Source organism: Oncorhynchus clarkii, chromosome 7, assembly GCF_045791955.1.
Source record: "Oncorhynchus clarkii lewisi isolate Uvic-CL-2024 chromosome 7, UVic_Ocla_1.0, whole genome shotgun sequence".
Taxonomy (NCBI): domain Eukaryota; kingdom Metazoa; phylum Chordata; class Actinopteri; order Salmoniformes; family Salmonidae; genus Oncorhynchus; species Oncorhynchus clarkii.
The window spans coordinates 55,509,812-55,530,056 of NC_092153.1; the positions used below are offsets into that span (position 1 = coordinate 55,509,812).

General features: G+C 41.6%; 1 protein-coding gene across 1 annotated transcript in view; it reads left to right on the forward strand.

The window, feature by feature from the left end:
- The first annotated feature begins 663 nt into the window (after positions 1-663).
- Positions 664-20,245, forward strand: part of LOC139414329 (ephrin type-A receptor 8-like) — a 116,090-nt gene continuing 96,508 nt past the window's right edge. The window contains exon 1 of the mRNA XM_071162246.1: positions 664-999. Coding sequence (XP_071018347.1) covers positions 903-999 — 97 coding nt within the window. The 5' untranslated portion in view covers positions 664-902. The remainder of the gene's footprint in view (positions 1,000-20,245) is intronic.

A 20,245-nucleotide genomic window follows, 5' to 3' on the forward strand; every position in this document is an offset into this window, starting at 1 on the left:
TTCAGTTGATCATTCTCCTATATTCCACTGTCTCAATCTAAACAGTGTTGAAAGAAATACATTGAATTGATTTTTGTTAATATCAATAGGGAACCTTTTTTCTAAAAGGTGAAAAGCTGGTGGAATATGTTCTATGTTGGGGAGTTTTCTTGATATCCAATAACAGACACAAGACTAGGACGTTTGTATGTAAAAAAAGGACAGAAAATATTATGATAATTAGTTGCAAGTGTTTCTTAAAGAATTTGTAGAAGAGTACAAAAAAGAAAGAGGGGGAGAGGTGGAGTTGAGAGAGTGTGTGAGTGAGTGAGGGAAAGAGGAGTAAGAGCAAGCGAGGCAGAGAGGGAGGCGAGAGTAAAGGGAGAGCAAAAGAGGAGAGATTGAGATGTAGAGAGTGAAAGAGCGAGAGAGAGGCAGAGAACAGTCAAAAGTGCATGCAGGAGTGAGAGAAAAAGAAAGAGAGTGGGAGCGTCAGAGAGAGAACACGTTAGAGATTGAGAGAAAGAGTCTCTAAAGTAGGATAGGTAAAGGTGAGGTATCGTGAGAGTATTTGGTTAGTGGACCTTCAGAATCCTGCCCTCTAATTGGTTACTGAGAGTTGGAGTGACAGTCTGGTCCCTCCCCTGAGTGTGTATGTATGTGTGAGAGCAGACAGAGAGGCTGAGAGGAACAGAGGCAGTCTCTAACTCTATCCCAGCCCTCAGCCCCTCAGACACACTCTCTCTCACTCACTCACACACGCACTCTCAGCGCTGGCTCAGGCTCCGCTTCAACACTGGGACACAGAGACAGCAAAAGTCTGAGGGAGAGTAAGAGCGAGGGAGTGGGAGAGAGGAAGAGAGAGGGAGATTGGTAGTGTGTGAGTGTGTGTGTGTGTGTGTGTGTGTGTGTGTGTAAGCACCATGTCTTCAGCCCCAGGGCTCATAGCACTGTTTCTATGGACTATATCACTACAGACACTTGGCACCGCCGGAAACAACAACAACGACAACAATGAAGGTAAGGCAGGAGTGTGGATCTGTGTGTGTGTCTGTGTGCGCATGTATGTGTGTGAAGGTATGAAACTGACAGCAGGGGAATACACACGGGCACTTATATTCGCGTGGACAGGTGTGAATTATTTGTGTCTCATGCCTTCAGCCAGGATTAATTTATCATGTGTGGAGCTGAGCTGAATTACGATGCACATATACACATACACACATACAAACACACACCCATGCCATCGAACCCTATCTGAACTTCCTATCTGTTAGAATGTTTATCCTGGCAAGGTGATGTGAGTCATAGGCAAGACCTTTCTGTGTGTGTGCTGATGTGAGCCTATGTGGGTGTATGCGCACATGCTGAGATTTTCAAGTTGCTTGGATATGCATGAGCTAGTATATGAGTGTGTATCTGCATGAGAGAGATTGGATATGTATGAGTTAGTATATGAGTGTGTATCTGCATGAGAGAGATTGGATACGTGTGTCTCGCATGTCATCTAAATACAGTATTTCCTTAAAGTGTTATCTTGGAAAAAGCCTGTAAACCAGTCACGCTGGGCAGTAGGCCAGGGTTAGAAGATTACAGAGAAGTTGATTGATGTGTTCAGTGACAAAATGACACAGGGAGAACATGCAGTGACAATAATCATGCCTCAAATCCACAGTAGTATTTCCCTCTGAGTCCTCTGTAGAATAGACCATGCTGATGGTCAAATCCTGTGAGTGGGATCTTTCTTGGTGTTGTTTTTCAGACAGTCTTGTGTTCATGATACAACTGAGAGATGAATCACTGTGCTTCTGAGGGGCCCCTAGACAACAACAGATGCCAGGCAAAACAATACCATCCATAACCCTGTGAGAAATATTAGGGTTTGTTTATGTCCTTCTTCCAGTCCTCCGTCCTACGATCTCTTGACAGCATCCATTTGTTTTCACTTGTTAAGCTCGTGTCACTCATCCTCTGGGTTGTTTGTGTGCATGGGTGTGAACGTGCCCATTTGACCCAGTGTGTGTGTATATCTGGGCGTGTGTGCGTGCGTTCGTCCATGTGTGTGTGACATGACGGGTCTCTGTCCTTGTCATGGGTCCTGAGACTCAGAGCAGAGTCAGCCTTGGTGTCACTGTCACACCCACGAAAGAGTGATGGAAAGGGAGGGGGAGAGATCTCATTATTTATCCCAGAAAAGAGAGAAGTAAGCACACAGGACAGAGGGATGATGGGGAAAGGGAGGATGGCAGTTTATCCTCAGTTTAGCACAGTGAGTTCAGTGATAGACTGTAACGAGGGTGAGACAACGGATGAAGAGGAATGTTTCAGGGCCATTTCTTTCCTCCTCACTCTTTCCATTCATATCCCTCTCTAGAAGCTAGCAATGATTACAAAAACATAAAAGACAAATGTGTATACAGATGTAGGATCTTAATGTGGTTACCCTGTTGCGGGTGAACCTTCCTGCAATGCAGGAAATGTGAAACTTTTAGATTTCAGATTTGATTTTCCCTTATGAAAAATATTTCAACCCTCATAAAAAATGACCATTAATTCTAATTCACATAATAATTCATATTTACCTGCGGTAGCAAACTGGCTAAAAATGAAGATCCTATATCTGTAGTTCTACGTTCCTCCTGTCGTGTCTTTACTATCATTAAACTGAAGACTTTGTTTTTATCAAAGATTCTCTGTGATTAGTTACTCGATTAAACTGAATAATCATGTAACTGTAATTAACTGGGAAGTTGGGGCACCAAGGAAAGTATTCAGATTACAAAGTTATAACTTCCCAATATAACCTTTCAGATATTTTCATATCTGATCATTAGTCTTCTGATTAATGATTTATTTATTTTACCTCACGTTAGTCTCCTTCCGAACGTCTCAAACACTGTGCATGAAATTGGGGAGAAAAGGGGGTAAGATTTTTTTTTAAACAAAAAAAACATCAACCTGAGGATTGATTATAAAAAACGTTTGACATGTTTCTACGAACTTTACGGATACTATTTGGAATTTTCGTCTGCCCCGTCGTGACCGCTTGAGCCTGTGGATTTCTGAACAAAATGTGCCAACCAAATGGAGGTATTTTGGATATAATCTATTGTGTAACTGGGAGTCTCGTGAATGAAAACATCTGAAGATCATCAAAGGTAAACGATTGCTTTTCTGACTTTCATGACCAATCTACTTTGCTGCTAGCTGTTTGTAATGTTTGTCTGCTGAGAGAGATGTCCTAACATAAATGCTTGGATAGCTTTTGCTGTAAAGCTTTTCTTAAATCTGACACACCAGGTGGATTAACAACAAGCTAAGCTGTGTTTTGCACTTGTGATTTCATAAAAATAAAATATTTTTAGTAATTTAATTTGAATTTGGTGCTCTGCAATTCAACAGATATTGACGAAAATGATCCCGCTAACGGGATGGGTGCGCCAAGAAGTTAAAACACAAAGAATAGTTTGTTTTCCTATGCGTGGTGCATATGACTAAGTCCATCTGAATGTATAGATGTGCGTGTGCTATTTAAAGTCATTGCTTTGTTTGTCACAAAATGGCCTCAGAACTTTCACCATTGATTTGCTAATGTTGGCTGTTTTAAACTAGGATTCTAATATATTTAATGTTCAAATGTGACCCGTTTCAGGAAGCTAGGCGTATCTCGCGGGTCACTACTTCACAGGAGAGCCTTTTGAACATTCACTTTTTTAGTTATTGGAAGAAATGCCTTCTCGAACATGTGAACTTACATGTTCCTTAATTACAAAATGTGTATGCCATCTGTAAATACGAATACAATTGTTAAATTACGAGCCTAGCTGGTTTAGCCACAGAAAAAGGAAGCAACCCTCCCGCCAGCCATTATTGGCTGAGATAATGAGTGGGCTGGACATGCCGCGAGATGAGTTTGGATTGTTCTGCCATATAGCACACTTCTGTCTATTTGAGCTGGTCAGTATGTCTAGGTAATCCTGTCTTAAAAAATGTATCACGTAGTAAAACTGCATAAGTGCAGTCCACTTTCTGGAGGACTGAGTTTTGAAATCACTGTAATTCGAGTATGATAGCCAACTAAGGGCAACCATGGCATCCGACAGGAGACACGTCCATCCATGATGTATATGGTTTAAGATTGTCTAGCTAGCTACATTTTCAGATAATACACCTTTCTAATTTTGACAGAAAGTGGTTTCATTTCAAGTTAAAGTGTACTGTTAGCTACCTAACGTTAGCAGGCTGGCTCGCTAGCTAACGTTACGTGTATGATCTTATTATTCGTATCTCAGAGCCATTTGCTTGGCTAGTTATAGCCTAATGTTAGCTAGCTAACATTGAACCTGGTTGTTTAGCTACCTGCAGATTCATGCAGGATAGTAACGTCATGAATAGGAATTATGGTTCATTGTTTAGTTAGTTAGCTAGCTAGCTACATGTCTTAACAAAAGACTCCATTATGCAAGTTTCCATTTCAATAGAATGTCACTGCAAAAACTGTTGATGGATGTAATAGCTTGTAAATTCGCTCTGGTTATCTACTCTGATTTCAGACCACAGGTAAGAAAGTCTAGTTAGCAACATTTTCAGATATTACACATTTCTAATTTTGACATAAAGTATTTTAATTTCAAGTTAAAGTGTACTGTTAGCTAACTAAAGCTTAAGAGGGTGTGAACAATGCTGAATGGGTGCAGAGAAAGAAGTGCTCTCCAGTCGGTACCAAAACATTCAAGGCCATTTTCTCAAAGGTGAGGTTACAAGTTTATCAATTTTCAAAGAAAAATTACTTTCCCATTGTTCCTCAAATGCAGTGTATGGTATACCCTTTTGTAGCTCTGTGTCTCTGCTATTATCCAATTTTCCAAAACACAATTTCAAATTTGCTACATAAGACCGATTTGAGCCAGGCACAAATTGCTTGTGAAACCATTCTGAACTTACATTGTAATTCTCACATGTAGAATAGGCCTAAAAATGTGTTTGATTTATGCTTGAAAGTAGTTTTGATTTGACTTCAAGAATTGTTCTTGATTGTTTAAAAATTCTGGTTATCCATTTCTCTCAAAGGGAGGAGAGTTTGAGAGTTTTGTCTCAAATATACTGTCTTTGAGATAGGGATCTTTGATAATATTTGATGTATATTTGACTGATTTGATAAAACTACATTTGAAGTTGCTATCGACCAATCCAATCAGATAAATAAACAATTGTATGTTCATTGAAATGTTAATTAATCTGTGATATACCTTCATTTATGTGTTTTGCTTTTACAAAGAAAAATGGAGAATTCCTTCCTAGCTTGCTTGCAGAAAGGTGTTACCTAAGGACATTTGCATGTCTAAAGAAGAAGACAATGCTAAGGCGCCAAAAAGGACACACCTGAAGTGATGTTGCTAGGACCATGAACTGCTGGTCTGAACAAATCAAAAACTTAAAAATTGGGCGTGCAAAATTATTCAGCCCCCTTAAGTTAATACTTTGTAGCGCCACCTTTTGCTGCGATTACAGCTGTAAGTCGCTTGGGGTATGTCTCTATCAGTTTTGCACATCGAGAGACTGACATTTTTTCCCATTCCTCCTTGCAAAACAGCTCGAGCTCAGTGAGGTTGGATGGAGAGCATTTGTGAACAGCAGTTTTCAGTTCTTTACACAGATTCTCGATTGGATTCAGGTCTGGACTTTGACTTGGCCATTCTAACACCTGGATATGTTTATTTTTGAACCATTCCATTGTAGATTTTGCTTTATGTTTTGGATCATTGTCTTGTTGGAAGACAAATCTCCGTCCCAGTGTCAGGTCTTTTGCAGACTCCATCAGGTTTTCTTCCAGAATGGTCCTGTATTTGGCTCCATCCATCTTCCCATCAATTTTAACCATCTTCCCTGTCCCTGCTGAAGAAAAGCAGGCCCAAAACATGATGCTGCCACCACCATGTTTGACAGTGGGGATGGTGTGTTCAGCTGTGTTGCTTTTACGCCAAACATAACGTTTTGCATTGTTGCCAAAAAGTTCAATTTTGGTTTCATCTGACCAGAGCACCTTCTTCCACATGTTTGGTGTGTCTCCCAGGTGGCTTGTGGCAAACTTTAAACAACACTTTTTATGGATATCTTTAAGAAATGGCTTTCTTCTTGCCACTCTTCCATAAAGGCCAGATTTGTGCAATATACGACTGATTGTTGTCCTATGGACAGAGTCTCCCACCTCAGCTGTAGATCTCTGCAGTTCATCCAGAGTGATCATGGGCCTCTTGGCTGCATCTCTGATCAGTCTTCTCCTTGTATGAGCTGAAAGTTTAGAGCAGGGTTGTCAAAGTCAAATGGACGGAGGGCCAAATAAAAAAATCAGCTACAAGACGAGGGCCGGACTGTTCGAATGTTCATTGAACATTTTTTAAATGACGCATATAGTCTAGTGAACCTAATTGAACCTACTGAAAACCTAACAAATATATTACAATATGATCAGATAAATAAAGCAATATTTTCTTATGGCTCTGTCAGTAATCTTTAATTTTCAACAGACACAAAAGACAAATTTCCTTTATATAAATATCCCCATAACATGAACATTAAATGAAAGAAACCGGTATTCAAGGCACCATCAGTAGACTATATTTTCTATTTTAGCAAAAGTGGGCTAAATTTACTTCAAAGAAAAAACAATAATAGCAATTTTCTATCATCCACTCAACTGAAATATTTTTAAAATATAATTGGATTGAAATACAAAAAAATAAAGTGCAAAAATCTATTAATCAAAAACAACACTTTGTTTAAGGAGAAGTAACATGCAGTGAAAACAAATATTAAATTTTAACTTTTAAACTTGAACTGAGTAAAAACTCTAAATATGTGATTGCACAGTAATGTTCACTTGTTTGAGGTTGAGGGTGATACTTGGTGGTGTCCCATCTTTTCCACAAGTTCATCAATGTTCGGGGTAAGGCTCTGAGCTGAAGAAATCCTCAGAATTGAGTGGAGGTGTTCAGCAGTAAGTCGACTTCTGTGTGATGTTTTGTTCAGGTTCATCAAAGAAAACAGTTGTTCACACAGGTATGTGCTGCCAAACATAGACAACGTTTGAGCAGCCTGGATGCGCAGCTGGGGCATTGTGCCGGGGAGGAAACGGGCGAACTCCGCAGCACCCACTGCCGCATATTTTGCCCTCAGTGCATCATTGCATTGGAGGTCAATCAACTCCATTTGGAGGTTTGGTGGTGAGCTTTCCACGTCAACAGCAAATGGGTTACCGAGCAGTTCCAACCTGCTTTTTTGTGCTTCAAAGTCAGCAAATCGGCGTCGAAAGTCAGCGGCAAGCATACCTATTTTATCAGCCAACTGTGTGCTCGGGAACGCACTGGTAGAGAGCTTCTCTTTCATGGTCTGGCAGCTGGGAAAGTGGCTCAAATTTTCTTTCCGCATCTGCGTCTCCCACAGAGTCAGTTTGGTTTTAAATGCCTTCACTGTACTGTACATATCAGAGATGACACGATCCCGACCCTGCAGCTGCAAGTTTATTGCATTCAGATGACTCGTAATGTCACACAGAAAAGCCATTTCACACAGAAACATTTCGTCTCGGAGTTGTGTTGTGTCTTTCCCTTTGCTGTCCAAGAACAGACAAATCTCCTCACGAAGCTCGAAACATCTTTGAAGCACCTTTCCCTGGCTTAGCCATCGCACCTCTGTGTGATAAGGCAAATCACCATGCTCCGTTTCTAACTCCGTCAGAAATGCCTTGAACTGGCGGTGATTCAAACCTTTGGCTCTGATAAAGTTAACTGTGCGCGTGATGATGCTCATTACATGCTCCATTTTCAAGGCTTTACCGCACAACGCTTCCTGGTGTATGATACAATGATAAGCTGTCAGCTCACCTGTCGCGTTTTCCTCTTGCATCTTTTCCCGTATCTTCGCCACCAGTCCGCTCCTGTGTCCACACATCGCAGGTGCTCCGTCGGTTGTCAAACCCACGAGTTTTTCCCAAGGCAGCTCCATCTCATTTACACATCTTGACACCTCTTCATACAAATCATGCCCCGTAGTTGTGCCATGCATAGGACGTAAAGCCAAAAACTCCTCTGTCACGCTTAGGTTAGAGTCCACTCCGCGGATGAAAATTGACAACTGGGCAATGTCAGAAATGTCGGTGCTCTCATCCACAGCCAAGGAATATGCAATAAAATCTTTTCCCTTTTTCACAAGCTGCTCTTTTAGATTGATGGACAACTGGTCTACTCTCTCGGCAATGGTGTTTCTGCTCAGACTCACATTTAAAAAGAGTTGCCTTTTTTCTGGGCAAACTTCGTCACAAACTTTAATCATGCAGTTTTTGATGAAATCCCCCTCCGTAAATGGCCGGGCTGATTTAGCGATCTCTTCTGCCAAAATAAAACTGGCCTTGACAGCAGCCTGGCCTTGTGATTTGGCTTTTTTGAACAGAGCCTGTCGAGATTTGAGGCCTCGTTTTAATTCCTCTGCCTTTTGTAGCCTTTGTTCCATGTCCATATTCTTGTTTTTGTCCGCGTGTTTCGTTTCATAATGTCGTCTCAGATTATACTCTTTCAGTACCGCCACACTTTCTCCACACAGAAGACACACAGGTTTTCCAGCTACCTTCGTGAACATATACTCCGACTCCCACCTTGTTTGAAACCCCCGGTTCTCAGTATCCACCTTCCGTTTTGCCATTTTTGATGGGTATCTGAAAGTTAATTTTACTGTGATGCTGACGACTGCTGTGCCAATAAATATTGAAATGAAGCAGCCTACTGCTCGGTGCGTCACCTTTGCATTGTGGGAAATGTAGTATTGGTGCGTGTAAAAGATCTGCGGGCTGCCGGCTTGCTGCGGGCCGGTTCTAATAATAAATCAAGATCATCCCAGGGGCCGTAAAAAACCTTCTTGCGGGCCGGATGTGGCCCGCGGGCCTTGACTCTGACATATGTGGTTTAGAGGGACGGCCAGGTCTTGGTAGATTTGCAGTGGTCTGATACTCCTTCCATTTCAATATTATCTCTTGCACAGTGCTCCTTGGGATGTTTAAAGCTTGGGAAATCTTTTTGTATCCAAATCCGGCTTTAAACTTCTTCACAACAGTATCTCGGACCTGCCTGGTGTGTTCCTTGTTCTTCATGATGCTCTCTGCGCTTTTAACTGACCTCTGAGACTATCACAGTGCAGGTGCATTTATACGGAGACTAGATTACACACAGGTGGATTGTATTTATCATCATTAGTCATTTAGGTCAACATTGGATCATTCAGAGATCCTCACTGAACTTCTGGAGAGAGTTTGCTGCACTGAAAGTAAAGGGGCTGAATAATCTTGCACGCCCAATTTTTCAGTTTTTGATTTCTTAAAAAAGTTAAATGTCGTTCAATAAATGTCGTTCCACTTCATGATTGTGTCCCACTTGTTGTTGATTCTTCACAAAAAAATACAGTTTTATATCTTTATGTTTGAAGCCTGAAATGTGGCAAAAGGTCGCAAAGTTCAAGCGGGCCGAATACTTTCGCAAGGCACTGTATTTAAAAAATTGTACTGATCATGACAACATCATACTTACAAAATCTTAGCTAGACAATCAGTCATCATCATGAATCAATTCGACAATCTACTGGCAAATCCTTTTCAATCCTTGTCATATGAAGAGAAATTATAGATAAAACTTATTGGTTTAAGTCAGGGTTTAAGGGTCCCCTTTCCAAGCTTAAAAGGATAAACATTCACATGCAACAGCATGGGCCAGAAAAGGTTGAATACATTGGCCATGCTGTCAATCCAGCATGACTTCTGCCGCGTTCAAAACAACTGGAAACTCGGACCTGGGAAACTCAGAGTTCAAGACACAAAAAATTAGCTACGACTGGGAAAATACGTTTTTAACGGTCATCCAACTTGGCATTCCAGGTCAGGAACTTCTCTTTCTAGAGCTCTAACCTAAAGATCACTGATGCCATGATTCAAACTTGTTTTTTTAAGAGTTCCCAGGTGTCTTGAAAGCGCCACCTTCCTTTTCAAGTGAGCACAGTACAACAAGGTGAGTCCAAAAATGTATTGTATGCTGCTGCATAAATTATGTAAATTATGTAACATAACTTCTGACTTGGTGGTGCCATAAGGACCGAGGCTGGAGTCGAGAAGCAGGTACAGGGAGTCAAACATTTAATGAGGAACAGACAAGGAACAGCGTCAGCACATGGGTAACAAAATGACACATGAACCTTAATGCAGAAGCTGGGAACCGAGCTGGTGGACAGACAGATATAGCAAAGGAAATAATGATGGTGGCAGGAGTGCGTGATGCTGGGGAGCCCGGCGTCCTCGAGCGCCAGGGGGGAAGAATAGGAGCCAATTGAGATAGGTGCACATGTATCCTATAGCCTGATTTAGACAAATGGAATATTGTAAGAGGTTTCATTATTTGCTTATATGCCCCCTTTATTTATCCTACAGTTCGGACTTGGTGTACAGGGAGAATACAGTAAGAACGGTCCATGTTCTAAATTATGTCGCTATACGTTTCAAAAGTGCTGAACATATAGTTATATTGACTACGTCCATCACCGCCTGGTATGGCAACTTCTCGGCATCCGACCATAAGGCGCTACAGAGGGTAGTGCGTATGGCCCAATACATCACTGGGGCCAAGCTTCCTGTCATCCAGGACCTGTCAGAGGAAGGCCCCCAAAATTGTCTAAGTCATAGACCGTTCTCTCTGCTACCGCACGGCAAGCGTACTGGAGCACCAAGTCTAGGTTCAAAGGGCTCCTTAACAGCTTCTACCCCCAAGCCATGAGACTGCAGAACAATTTCTCAATTGGCTATTTACATTGACCCCCCCACTGGAGAGCACTTTGTCTACACCCATTCAGCATCATTCACACCCTGTTGAGCCTTAGCCCCACCCATCTCTTTAATGATTCACATGTGAGGCCATGAACAACCAAAGATTTCAAGATTAAAGGCTGGTTTAAATTTAACTCTAAAATTTAATCTGAACTGCCAGAGTGTGCTCAGAATGCACACTGGGAATTCATAAAATCAGAGTGTTGTCAGATTGTCTGTTGGTAAATTCAGAGCGTTTCGCTCTCGGGGATTCAGAGCACACACTGGATGCTCTGGCCGAGGAGTAGGGTTGATCTGAGCGCTCTGACCTAACAACAGCAGTCAAGCACCCAAGCTAACTGGCTAACGTTGGCTAGCTTGCGAGCTACTTCCAGACACAAATGAGAGAACACTCACTCTGACCATTTTACTTGCCCTAGCAGAGCTGGTTAGGCTGTTTTCATGTTATCCAGAGTGTTGGTGACTGCAACTGTGCTGCTGGCAACAATTTAATTACACTTGTTTTCCAACGTTTACTGACACAGGCCATATTCAACAGGTGTTGAAATTCGTCAGTTATTCTGCGCTTTGGCACACTCAGATGAGAGTGCTCTGAAATCACAGTAGAAAGCCAGAGTGGAATTACCAGCTACTGTACATCTACCGACAGTTGTTGCAGTGACATCATGAACATTCTTTTGAAATGGTTACTTGCATAGTGGGGTCTTTTGTTTAGACATGTAGTTAGTTAGCTAAACAATGAGCCATAATCCCACCTCATAACGTTACTACCCTGCATGGATCTACAGGTAGCTAACCAACCAGGTTCAATGTTATCTAGCTAACATTAGGCTATAGCTACCAATGCGAATGGCTCTGAGATATGAATAATATTACTCCAGAGATCATACACATAACATTAGTTAGTGAGACAGCCAGCTAATGTTAGCTAGCTAGCTAACAGCATAATTTAGCTTGAAATGAAAATGACTTTCTGACAAAATTAGAAACGTGTAATATCTGAAAATGTATCTAGCTAGACTATCTTACCCATATACATGGATGGACACTTCTCCCTCTCTGTCACAGATGCCATGTTTGCCCTTAGTTTGAAGATGTAATCTGGAGACAGGTGTTTTATACAACAGCCTTCTCTGTGTTCTCTTTTCTACTCTGTCTGCATATTTGCAATCAAAATCAAATCTCCTTAGCTATCGTACTCTAATTCCACTGATTTCAAAACTCGGTCCTCCAAAAAGTGGAGAGCAACACTTATGCAGTTCTACTGAGTGATATCTTTAAAAAAAACAGCGTTAGAAAAGAATACCTACACATACTGACCAGCTCATGTTTTAGACAGTGCTACATGGCAGACCAATCCGAACTCATCTCTCGGGATGTCCAGCCCACTCATTATCTCAGCCAATCATGGCTAGAGGGAAGGTTGCTGACTTTTTCCGTGGCTAAACCAACTAGGCTCGAAATTTAACTTTTTTAGGATAGGGGGCAGTATTCGGAATTTTGGATGAAAAGCGTGCCCAAAGTAAACTGCCTGCTACTCAGGCCCAGAAGCTAGGATATGCATATAATTGATAGATTTGGATAGAAAACACTGTTTAAACTGTTACAATAATGTCTGTGAGTATAATAGAACTGATATGGCAGGTGAAAACCTGAGGAAAATCCATCCAGGAAGTGCCATTATTTTGAAATGGCTGTTTTTCCAATGAAAGCCTATCCACCATTTAAAGGGATATGACCCAGATTCCGTTCCCTATGGCTTCCACTAGTTGTGAACAGTCTTTAGACATTGTTTCAGTCTTTTATTCAGAAAATGAGGGAGAATGATCACATTGAGTGAGTGGACCCTGGGATGTCCCCAGAGCTGGTTACTGCGCACGACCGAGAGCGCACCTTTTTTGTTTTTCTTTTATATTGACGCTGTTCTCCGATTGAAATATTATTAATTATTTAGGCTAAAAACAACCTGGGGGTTGATTTTAAACATCGTTTGCCATGTTTCTACTAATTTTACGGATACTATGAATTTTCGTCTGCCCGTTGTGACCGCATTTGAGCCATTGGATTAATGAACAAAACGCGCCAACAAAATTGAGGTTTTTATACATAAAGAGGGACTTTATCGAACAAAACAAACATTTATTTTGTAACATGGAGTCTCGTGATTGCAACCATACGAAGATAATCAAAGTAAGTGATTAATTGTATTGCTATTTCTGACTTTCTTGACTAATCTACTTGGCTGCTAACTGTTTGTAATGTTTTGTGTGCTGAGCGCTGTCCTCAGATAATCGCATGGTTTGCTTTCGCCGTAAAGCCTTTTTGAAATCTGACATTGCGGCTGGATTAACAATAAATTAAGCTTTATTTTGATGTATTGTACTTGTGATTTCAAAAAAGTTAAATATTTATAGTATAGTATTTATAGTATATTTATTTAATTTGAATTTGGCGCTCTGCAATTTCACCGGAAGTTGTTGAGATGGGACGCTAGCGTCCCACTGATCCATATTTAATAATATTTTTGTATTTACATATTTTGTATTTTTTGTATTTTACCTTTATTTAATTAACTAGGCAGGTCAGTTAAGAACAAATTCCTATGTTCAATGACGGCCTAGGAACAGTGGGTTAACTGCCTTGTTCAGGGGCAGAACAACAGATGGTATACAAGTTTGTTATTAAGGCACATGAAAGTTCACATGTTTAAGAAGGCATTTCTGCAAAAAAACGCATTTTGATTTAAAAAAAGATTACGTTCAAATGGCTCTCCTGTGACGTAGTGACGTGCGACACGCCTAGTTTCCTGAAACGAGTCACAATTTCCACACCGCTGCTAGGCCAATAACAAATATCAGTACTGTAGGTAAAGAAAGACATGCATATTCTGATACTGGTTATAGCATGTGGGGCATCATACACTATGCTGGGTCTCTTTCATTATGTTGTTCCGGTGACGAGGCAGGTAGTATATTGCTGAAATCCCACCTTTCAGACGTCATTGGTAATCCATCAATTTGTCAATAAAGTCTCTCGGAAAAGTAGCAGAGTCAATATGAGACAATATTGAAAAATATATATAATTGAAATAGAACCGCAATGATCAGGAAACTATATTGGCTAACACAGTCTATAAAGGATGAGTCTGTAAAGAGTTTGGTCTGAAGTTGCATTGGGAGTGATGGTAACAAAACAAAACAATACGCAATAGCTCTGAGTAAATGTACAGTTTTTTCTCCTCTATTTAGAATCACTGACTTTGAATTATTGAGACCCCTTATTCTGTACTTTGTTTAAGCTCCTTTGGCAGCAATTACAGCTTTGAGTCTTCTTGGATGTGACACTACAAGCTTGGCACACCAGTATTTGGGGGTTTCTCCCATTCTTCTCTGCAGATATTTTCAGGTCTCTCCATAGATGTTCAATCAGGTTCAAGTCCGGGCTCTGGCTGGGCCACTCAATGACATTCACAGACTTGTCCCGAAGCCACTCCTGTGTTGTCTTGGCTGTGTGCTTAGGGTAGTTATCCTGTTAGAAGGAGAACCAGGTTTTCGTTAACCTCTCTAGGGTATGTGGGATGCTAGCGTCCCATCTGACCAACATCCAGTGAGGTTGCAGAGAGCCAAATTCAATTACAGAAATGCTCATTATAAAAATTCAGAAAACAAAACATATTTTACATAGATTTAAAGATTAACTTCTTGTTAAACCAACCACAGTGTCATATTTATAAAATGCTTTTCGGCGAAAGCATACCTAGCCCAGAACATACCTAGCCCAGGACATAGCCTAGTTGACAAACTATTACAAACAGTAACCAGCCAAGCAGAAGCGTTATAAAACTCAGAAATAGAGATAAAATGAATCCCTTACCTTTGATGATCTTCATATGGTGGCAATCAGAAGACATTCATTTACTCAATAAATGTTCCTTTTGTTCAATGAAGTCTCTTTATATACAAAAACCTCAGTTTTGTTAGCACGTTTTCTTCAGTAATCCACAGGCTTAAACTCAGTCAAAACAATCAGACAAAAAAATCCAAATTGTATCCTCAAAGTTCATAGAAACATGTCAAACGATGTTTATATTCAATCGTCAGGTTGTTTTTTAGCCTAAATGATCTATAATATTTCAACCGGACAAAAATGTCCGCGTCACGTTAGGGTCCACTCGTTCAGACTGGTCTTACTCACTCATTTATAAGAATACAAGCCTGAAACGATTTATAAAGACTGTTGACATCTAGTGGAAGGCATAGGAACTGCAAATGGAGTCTTAAGTCAATGGATACTGTAATGGCATTGAATCGAGAAAAAAAAAAAAAAAAAAACTACTTCCTGAGTGGATTTTTCTCAGGTTTCTGCCTGCTAAATCAGTTGTTATACTCACAGACACTATTGTGTTTTCTATCCAAATCTACCAGTTATATGCATATCATATCTTCTTTAATTTGAGCATGCTTTTCATCCAAAATTCCGAATGCTGCCCTCTACCCTAGAGAGGTTAAGGATCTCTGTGTACTTTGCTCCATTCATCTTTTCATCGATCCTGACTAGTCTCCCAGCCCCTGCCGCTGAAAAACATCCCCAAAGGTGATCTTGGGCATTCAGGCCAAAGAGTTCAATCTCAGTTTCATCGGAGTAGAGAATCCTGTTTCTCATAGTCTGAGAGTCCTTTAGGTGCCTTTTGGCCGACTCCAAGCGGGCTGTCATGTGCTTTTTATAATGTATTACATTTGTAAAGCGCTTTTCATTATACACAGTAATCTCAAAGTGCATAAAATAAAAACCAAATAGGGCTTTATAACACAGCTGACACTACAAGGGACTAGGTCACCAAGGAGCACAGCTATCAACAGAAAGCCTTCCTAAAGAGAAAGGTTTTATTGCCCGTTTTAAAGGAGCCCAGAGTCTGTGGTGCCTTCAGGTGGTCCGGCAGGGCATTCCAGAAGCTGGGGGCAGTCGAGCTGAAAGCCTGAGGCACTTGACCACCATGGGCACGTCCACGCTGTAAGACACGACATAGGGTTTCCCATTGTCCAGGGTCTTCAGTTCCGCTAGGTAGGCTGTGTCCCTCCCGATTGCGTCTGCCAGCCAGCTCAGGAGCAGTCCGCGGTCCTACGCGTCCATGCGTCACCATGGTGACCCAAACCTGATGGCCTCCCTGGCAGCCTTCACAGCCTTGTCCACATCTACCTTGTCTGCCTCAGCCACCTGACAGATGACCTCTCCTGTGGCTGGGTTGATGGTGGGGAAGGACCTCTTGCTGACGGCATCATGCCACTCGTTATTGATGAAGCACTTTGGGCTGTGCGCTTGGAAAGGGGATGGCGGCAACTGAATACTGACCATTTGAAATGCCAGAGATTCAAGGCAAGGTTCGGGACAACACAATTCGGAGCATGGTGCTTCTTCAACACAAACGTGTGTGTCAACATTTTACTGAGGAGTTGCTTCTGTCTGGCCACTCTACCATAAAAACCTGATTGCTGGAGTGCTGCAGATATGGTTGTCCATTTGGAAGGTACTCCCATCTCCACAGAGGAACTCTAGAGCTCTGTCAGAGTGACCATTGTGTTCTTGATCACCTCCCTGACCAAGGCCCTTCTCCCCCAATTGCTCAGTTTGGCTGGGCGGCCAGCTCTAGGAAGAGTCTTGGTGGTTCCAAACTTCTTACATTTAAAACTGATGGAGGCCACTATGTTTTTGGGGACCTTAAATTCTGCAGAAATGTTTTGGTACACTTCCCCAGATCTGTGCCTAAGCATAATCCTGTCTCAGAGCACTACAGACAATTCCCTCGACCTCATGGCTTGGTTTTTGCTCTGACATGTACTGTCAACTGTGGGACCTTATATAGACAGGTGTGTGCCTTTTCAAATCATGTCCAACCATTTGAATTTACCACAAGTGGACTCCAAACAATTTGTAGAAACATCTCAAGGATGATCAATGGAAACAGGATGCACCTGAGCTCAATTTCAAGTATCATAGGAAAGGGTATGAATACTTATGTAAATAAGGTATATGTTATTTTTAGGTTTTAATACATTTGCAAAAATAAAAAATAAATCTGTTTTCACTTTGTCATTATGTATATTGATGAGGATTTTTGTCGTTGAAGGTAAAGAAACCAGACTGCAATGAAAGGTTGTCGTCATTCTTCGTAAATGCTCTTGTCAGTTCTTTACGTAACATAATAAACTGATCGTAAACAAGGTTATAATGAAAGTCAAAATCAAGGCATGTAAGAATCTTTTCAAGTTATTGTTTTACAACTTAATCTCTGGAAGGTATAAATCACAGCAAATAGTATTTATGTTCTGATGCTTACAAAATAAGGGACACCGGTTTAAGTGACTGATGGTACTTAAAATGTTTTACTCTCCAGACACTTTCTTATCTGGAGAGTAAATAAAACATATAATATTATCTGGACCCCAAACAATTACAGAAAACATTGAGTCTTACATACGATAAGGAAATACATTACACAAGTAATTGAATATGAATAAAACAATGACTTTATTGAAAGAATAAGGTCAGGGGAATACATTGTTTCATTCATACCTGAAAACAAAGTCCAAGTTACATCACTCTCATAATCATCAAATCATACAGAAACGGTTGCCTTCCCATTCAGGTGCCACACAAGCAGTCCTCAAGTACATTGAAGTTTCACTCTTTCTGTTCTGACAATCAGCCAAATGTTAGCTTGTTATTCGATCTGTTTGTGCTCTATGGTTAACTCCTATGTATAGCCAACTGCTATGGTAACATGGCATGACAATTATCATACATTAGGATTTAGGGTGAGAGAATAAACAGATCTGGGACCAGGCCAGAGCATTTATACACCCTGCACCACCAGCTTGTAAAGCAGACCCCTCTACCAGCATTAACCTAGGAGGGTTAGGGGGGAACCAGTTCAGCTGCTTCTCTGTCAGTCAATGTTCACCTGTCTGTCCTGTGTGTGTGTGTGTGTGTGTCTCATACTCTTCGTCCTCATCTTCACCAGGTTGCTCCTCATCAAAATCATCTTCCTCCAAAAAGTCCATGACCTCATGATCCTCCTCATCCTGCATTCCTTCCTCAGTGACGACCATAAATGGAAGGGAATTGTGTAGCTACAAGTTATGAACCTGTTTGCAAGGTGGCAAAGTTACATTTTATAATCCTAAGGTTTTCACTCTAACATTTGAGGAAACATGTAACATAATTTCATATCTGATTGTCCATATCTAATAATATGATCATGTGTATGCTTGTAGCAAAGTCAAACCAACTAGACCTCTAGTCTGAGCTTTCACAAGTCATCTTTGAAGTCTCGTAGATCGATGCATTGCACTCTGTGTTGATAAAGCCCTCCTGCATAAACCTCCGCTGTACCTTACTTCATTGTTACCCCATAGACGCACGAGATACCAAACCTGGTGTCAGGGATGGCTATCTCTGGAGATTTTTTGCACCATGTGTGGCATGATCTCCAAATCACTTTAAAATTGCAAGAATTGGTGACTCCAGGGCATTTCAAATGACTGTTAGGGGACCTTTTTAAACTGATGAATGTGTCCGTTTTTTATGATTGTGTTATGCTTTCCATGTGTCGTTTTGTATAGTAACGTATATTTGGATGTGTACATTGTATTTTAATGTGTATTATTGTGCCAAACAGGGCTCATCTAGAAAAGAGACCTTGGTCTCAGAATTGTCTGGCTATCAAAATAAAGGTTAAATAAAATAAAAAATGACAAGGGTTATACATCCATTCTTTCATTCAACAGCTAGAAGGCTTACTATTTTATAGGAATGATATCACAGATAACCATAAGCCTAATGAGATATATAGCTAGCTAATAATAATAAACCCTCTCTTCTCACTGGCAGGCAAGTAGCTATTAATCCAATCACATGCCAGTTCATTTTAGTTCTAATACCTAATGACGAATAGACTTCAAATTATAAAATTAAGCATTTTATTATGTACAGTCATTAAAAAAACAGCATAAAAAAGACAGGACACAGCAAAACCAAGAAGGCTACCTTGGTTGCAGCTTGAACAACAGTCAACAGGCTAGTTAGTTAGCTACCATTAGTTAGCTCACAGACTTTGGTAGCTAGCAATCTAGCTAACCTTATCTGAGGAGACACTATAGTGGCCTGGAAATATGATGTCATGGCTAAAGTAAGCATGTAATTAGTAGGTAACAACTTTGCCATCATTATCATGTATTCAAATTTACTTTAGAGAGATGGCAATTGCAATAGCTAGACAAGTTTGTAAAAAAAATAGCTAGCAATGTTTATGTTCGCAAGCTAGCTAAAATCCAGTCCTGTCAGTCAATTTTAGCCAGCTAGCTAAAGTTATTGTCTAGCCTGCACCTGCTCTCACTCTCTGGCACTCGAGGGCGCCAGGTGGCCCATCATTACGCACACCTGTCACCATCATTAAGCACATCTGCGCAATATTAGAATCACCTGGACTCCATTACTTTGTTGATTGCCCCTCTATATCTGTCTGCTCCTGAGTTCTCTGTTCTCTGTGTCAGCATTGATGTCATTATGTTTTCCCTTGTCCAGACGCTGTCCTTGTGTCACACAATGCTGGAGAGACGAAGCATTTAATAAAGACGGACATGGAACGAGACAGAAACAGCGTCAGCAAACTAATACTAAAGACAAAAACAATACAATGCAGCAGCGTGAAACAGAGCTGGGGAACTGACAAATATAGGGGAGGAAATGAACAGGTGATAAGTGAGTCCAGGTGAGTCCAATAATGCTGAGAAACGTGACGAGAGAAGGCAGGAAAGCGTGATGGATGGCAGGAGTGATGTAGGGCAACCTGGCGCCCTCAAGCCCTAGGGGGAGGGAAGAGCGGGAGAAGACGTGACAGTACCCCCCTCTTGGGGCAACACACGGCGTCCCACCTGGGTGAACCAGCCGAGACATGGGCGCTGGGCAAGCCGGGTTGGGGCGTGGAAGCCCGATGAACCGGCAGGAGGGTGAGAGCCTGGCGAGCCGGCTGAGGCATGGGAGCTTGGCAATCCGGCTAAGGCAAGACAACTGTCGATCTCGCTGCAGTAAGATGGAGCCCGATGATCCGGAGGAGAATGACGTGGGAGGGAAGCCGCCAAGCCATCCGAGGCAAGGAAACCTCTCGAGCCAGCCAGGGTGTGGAAGCCCGACGGGCTGGCTTAGGCATCCCCGGTTCCATCGGAGGCGGAATCCACCCCGACTTCACCAACAAAACAAAAAACTTCTGGACCGGCTGGGCGAACAAGAAGTGACGATCCGGCTGAGGCCCGACGTGGGATGGGCGCCATCCGAGCCAAATCTCTCGAGCCAGCTAGGGTGTGGAAGCCCGACGAGCTGGCTAGGCACCCCCGGTGGCGACCCAGAGACGAT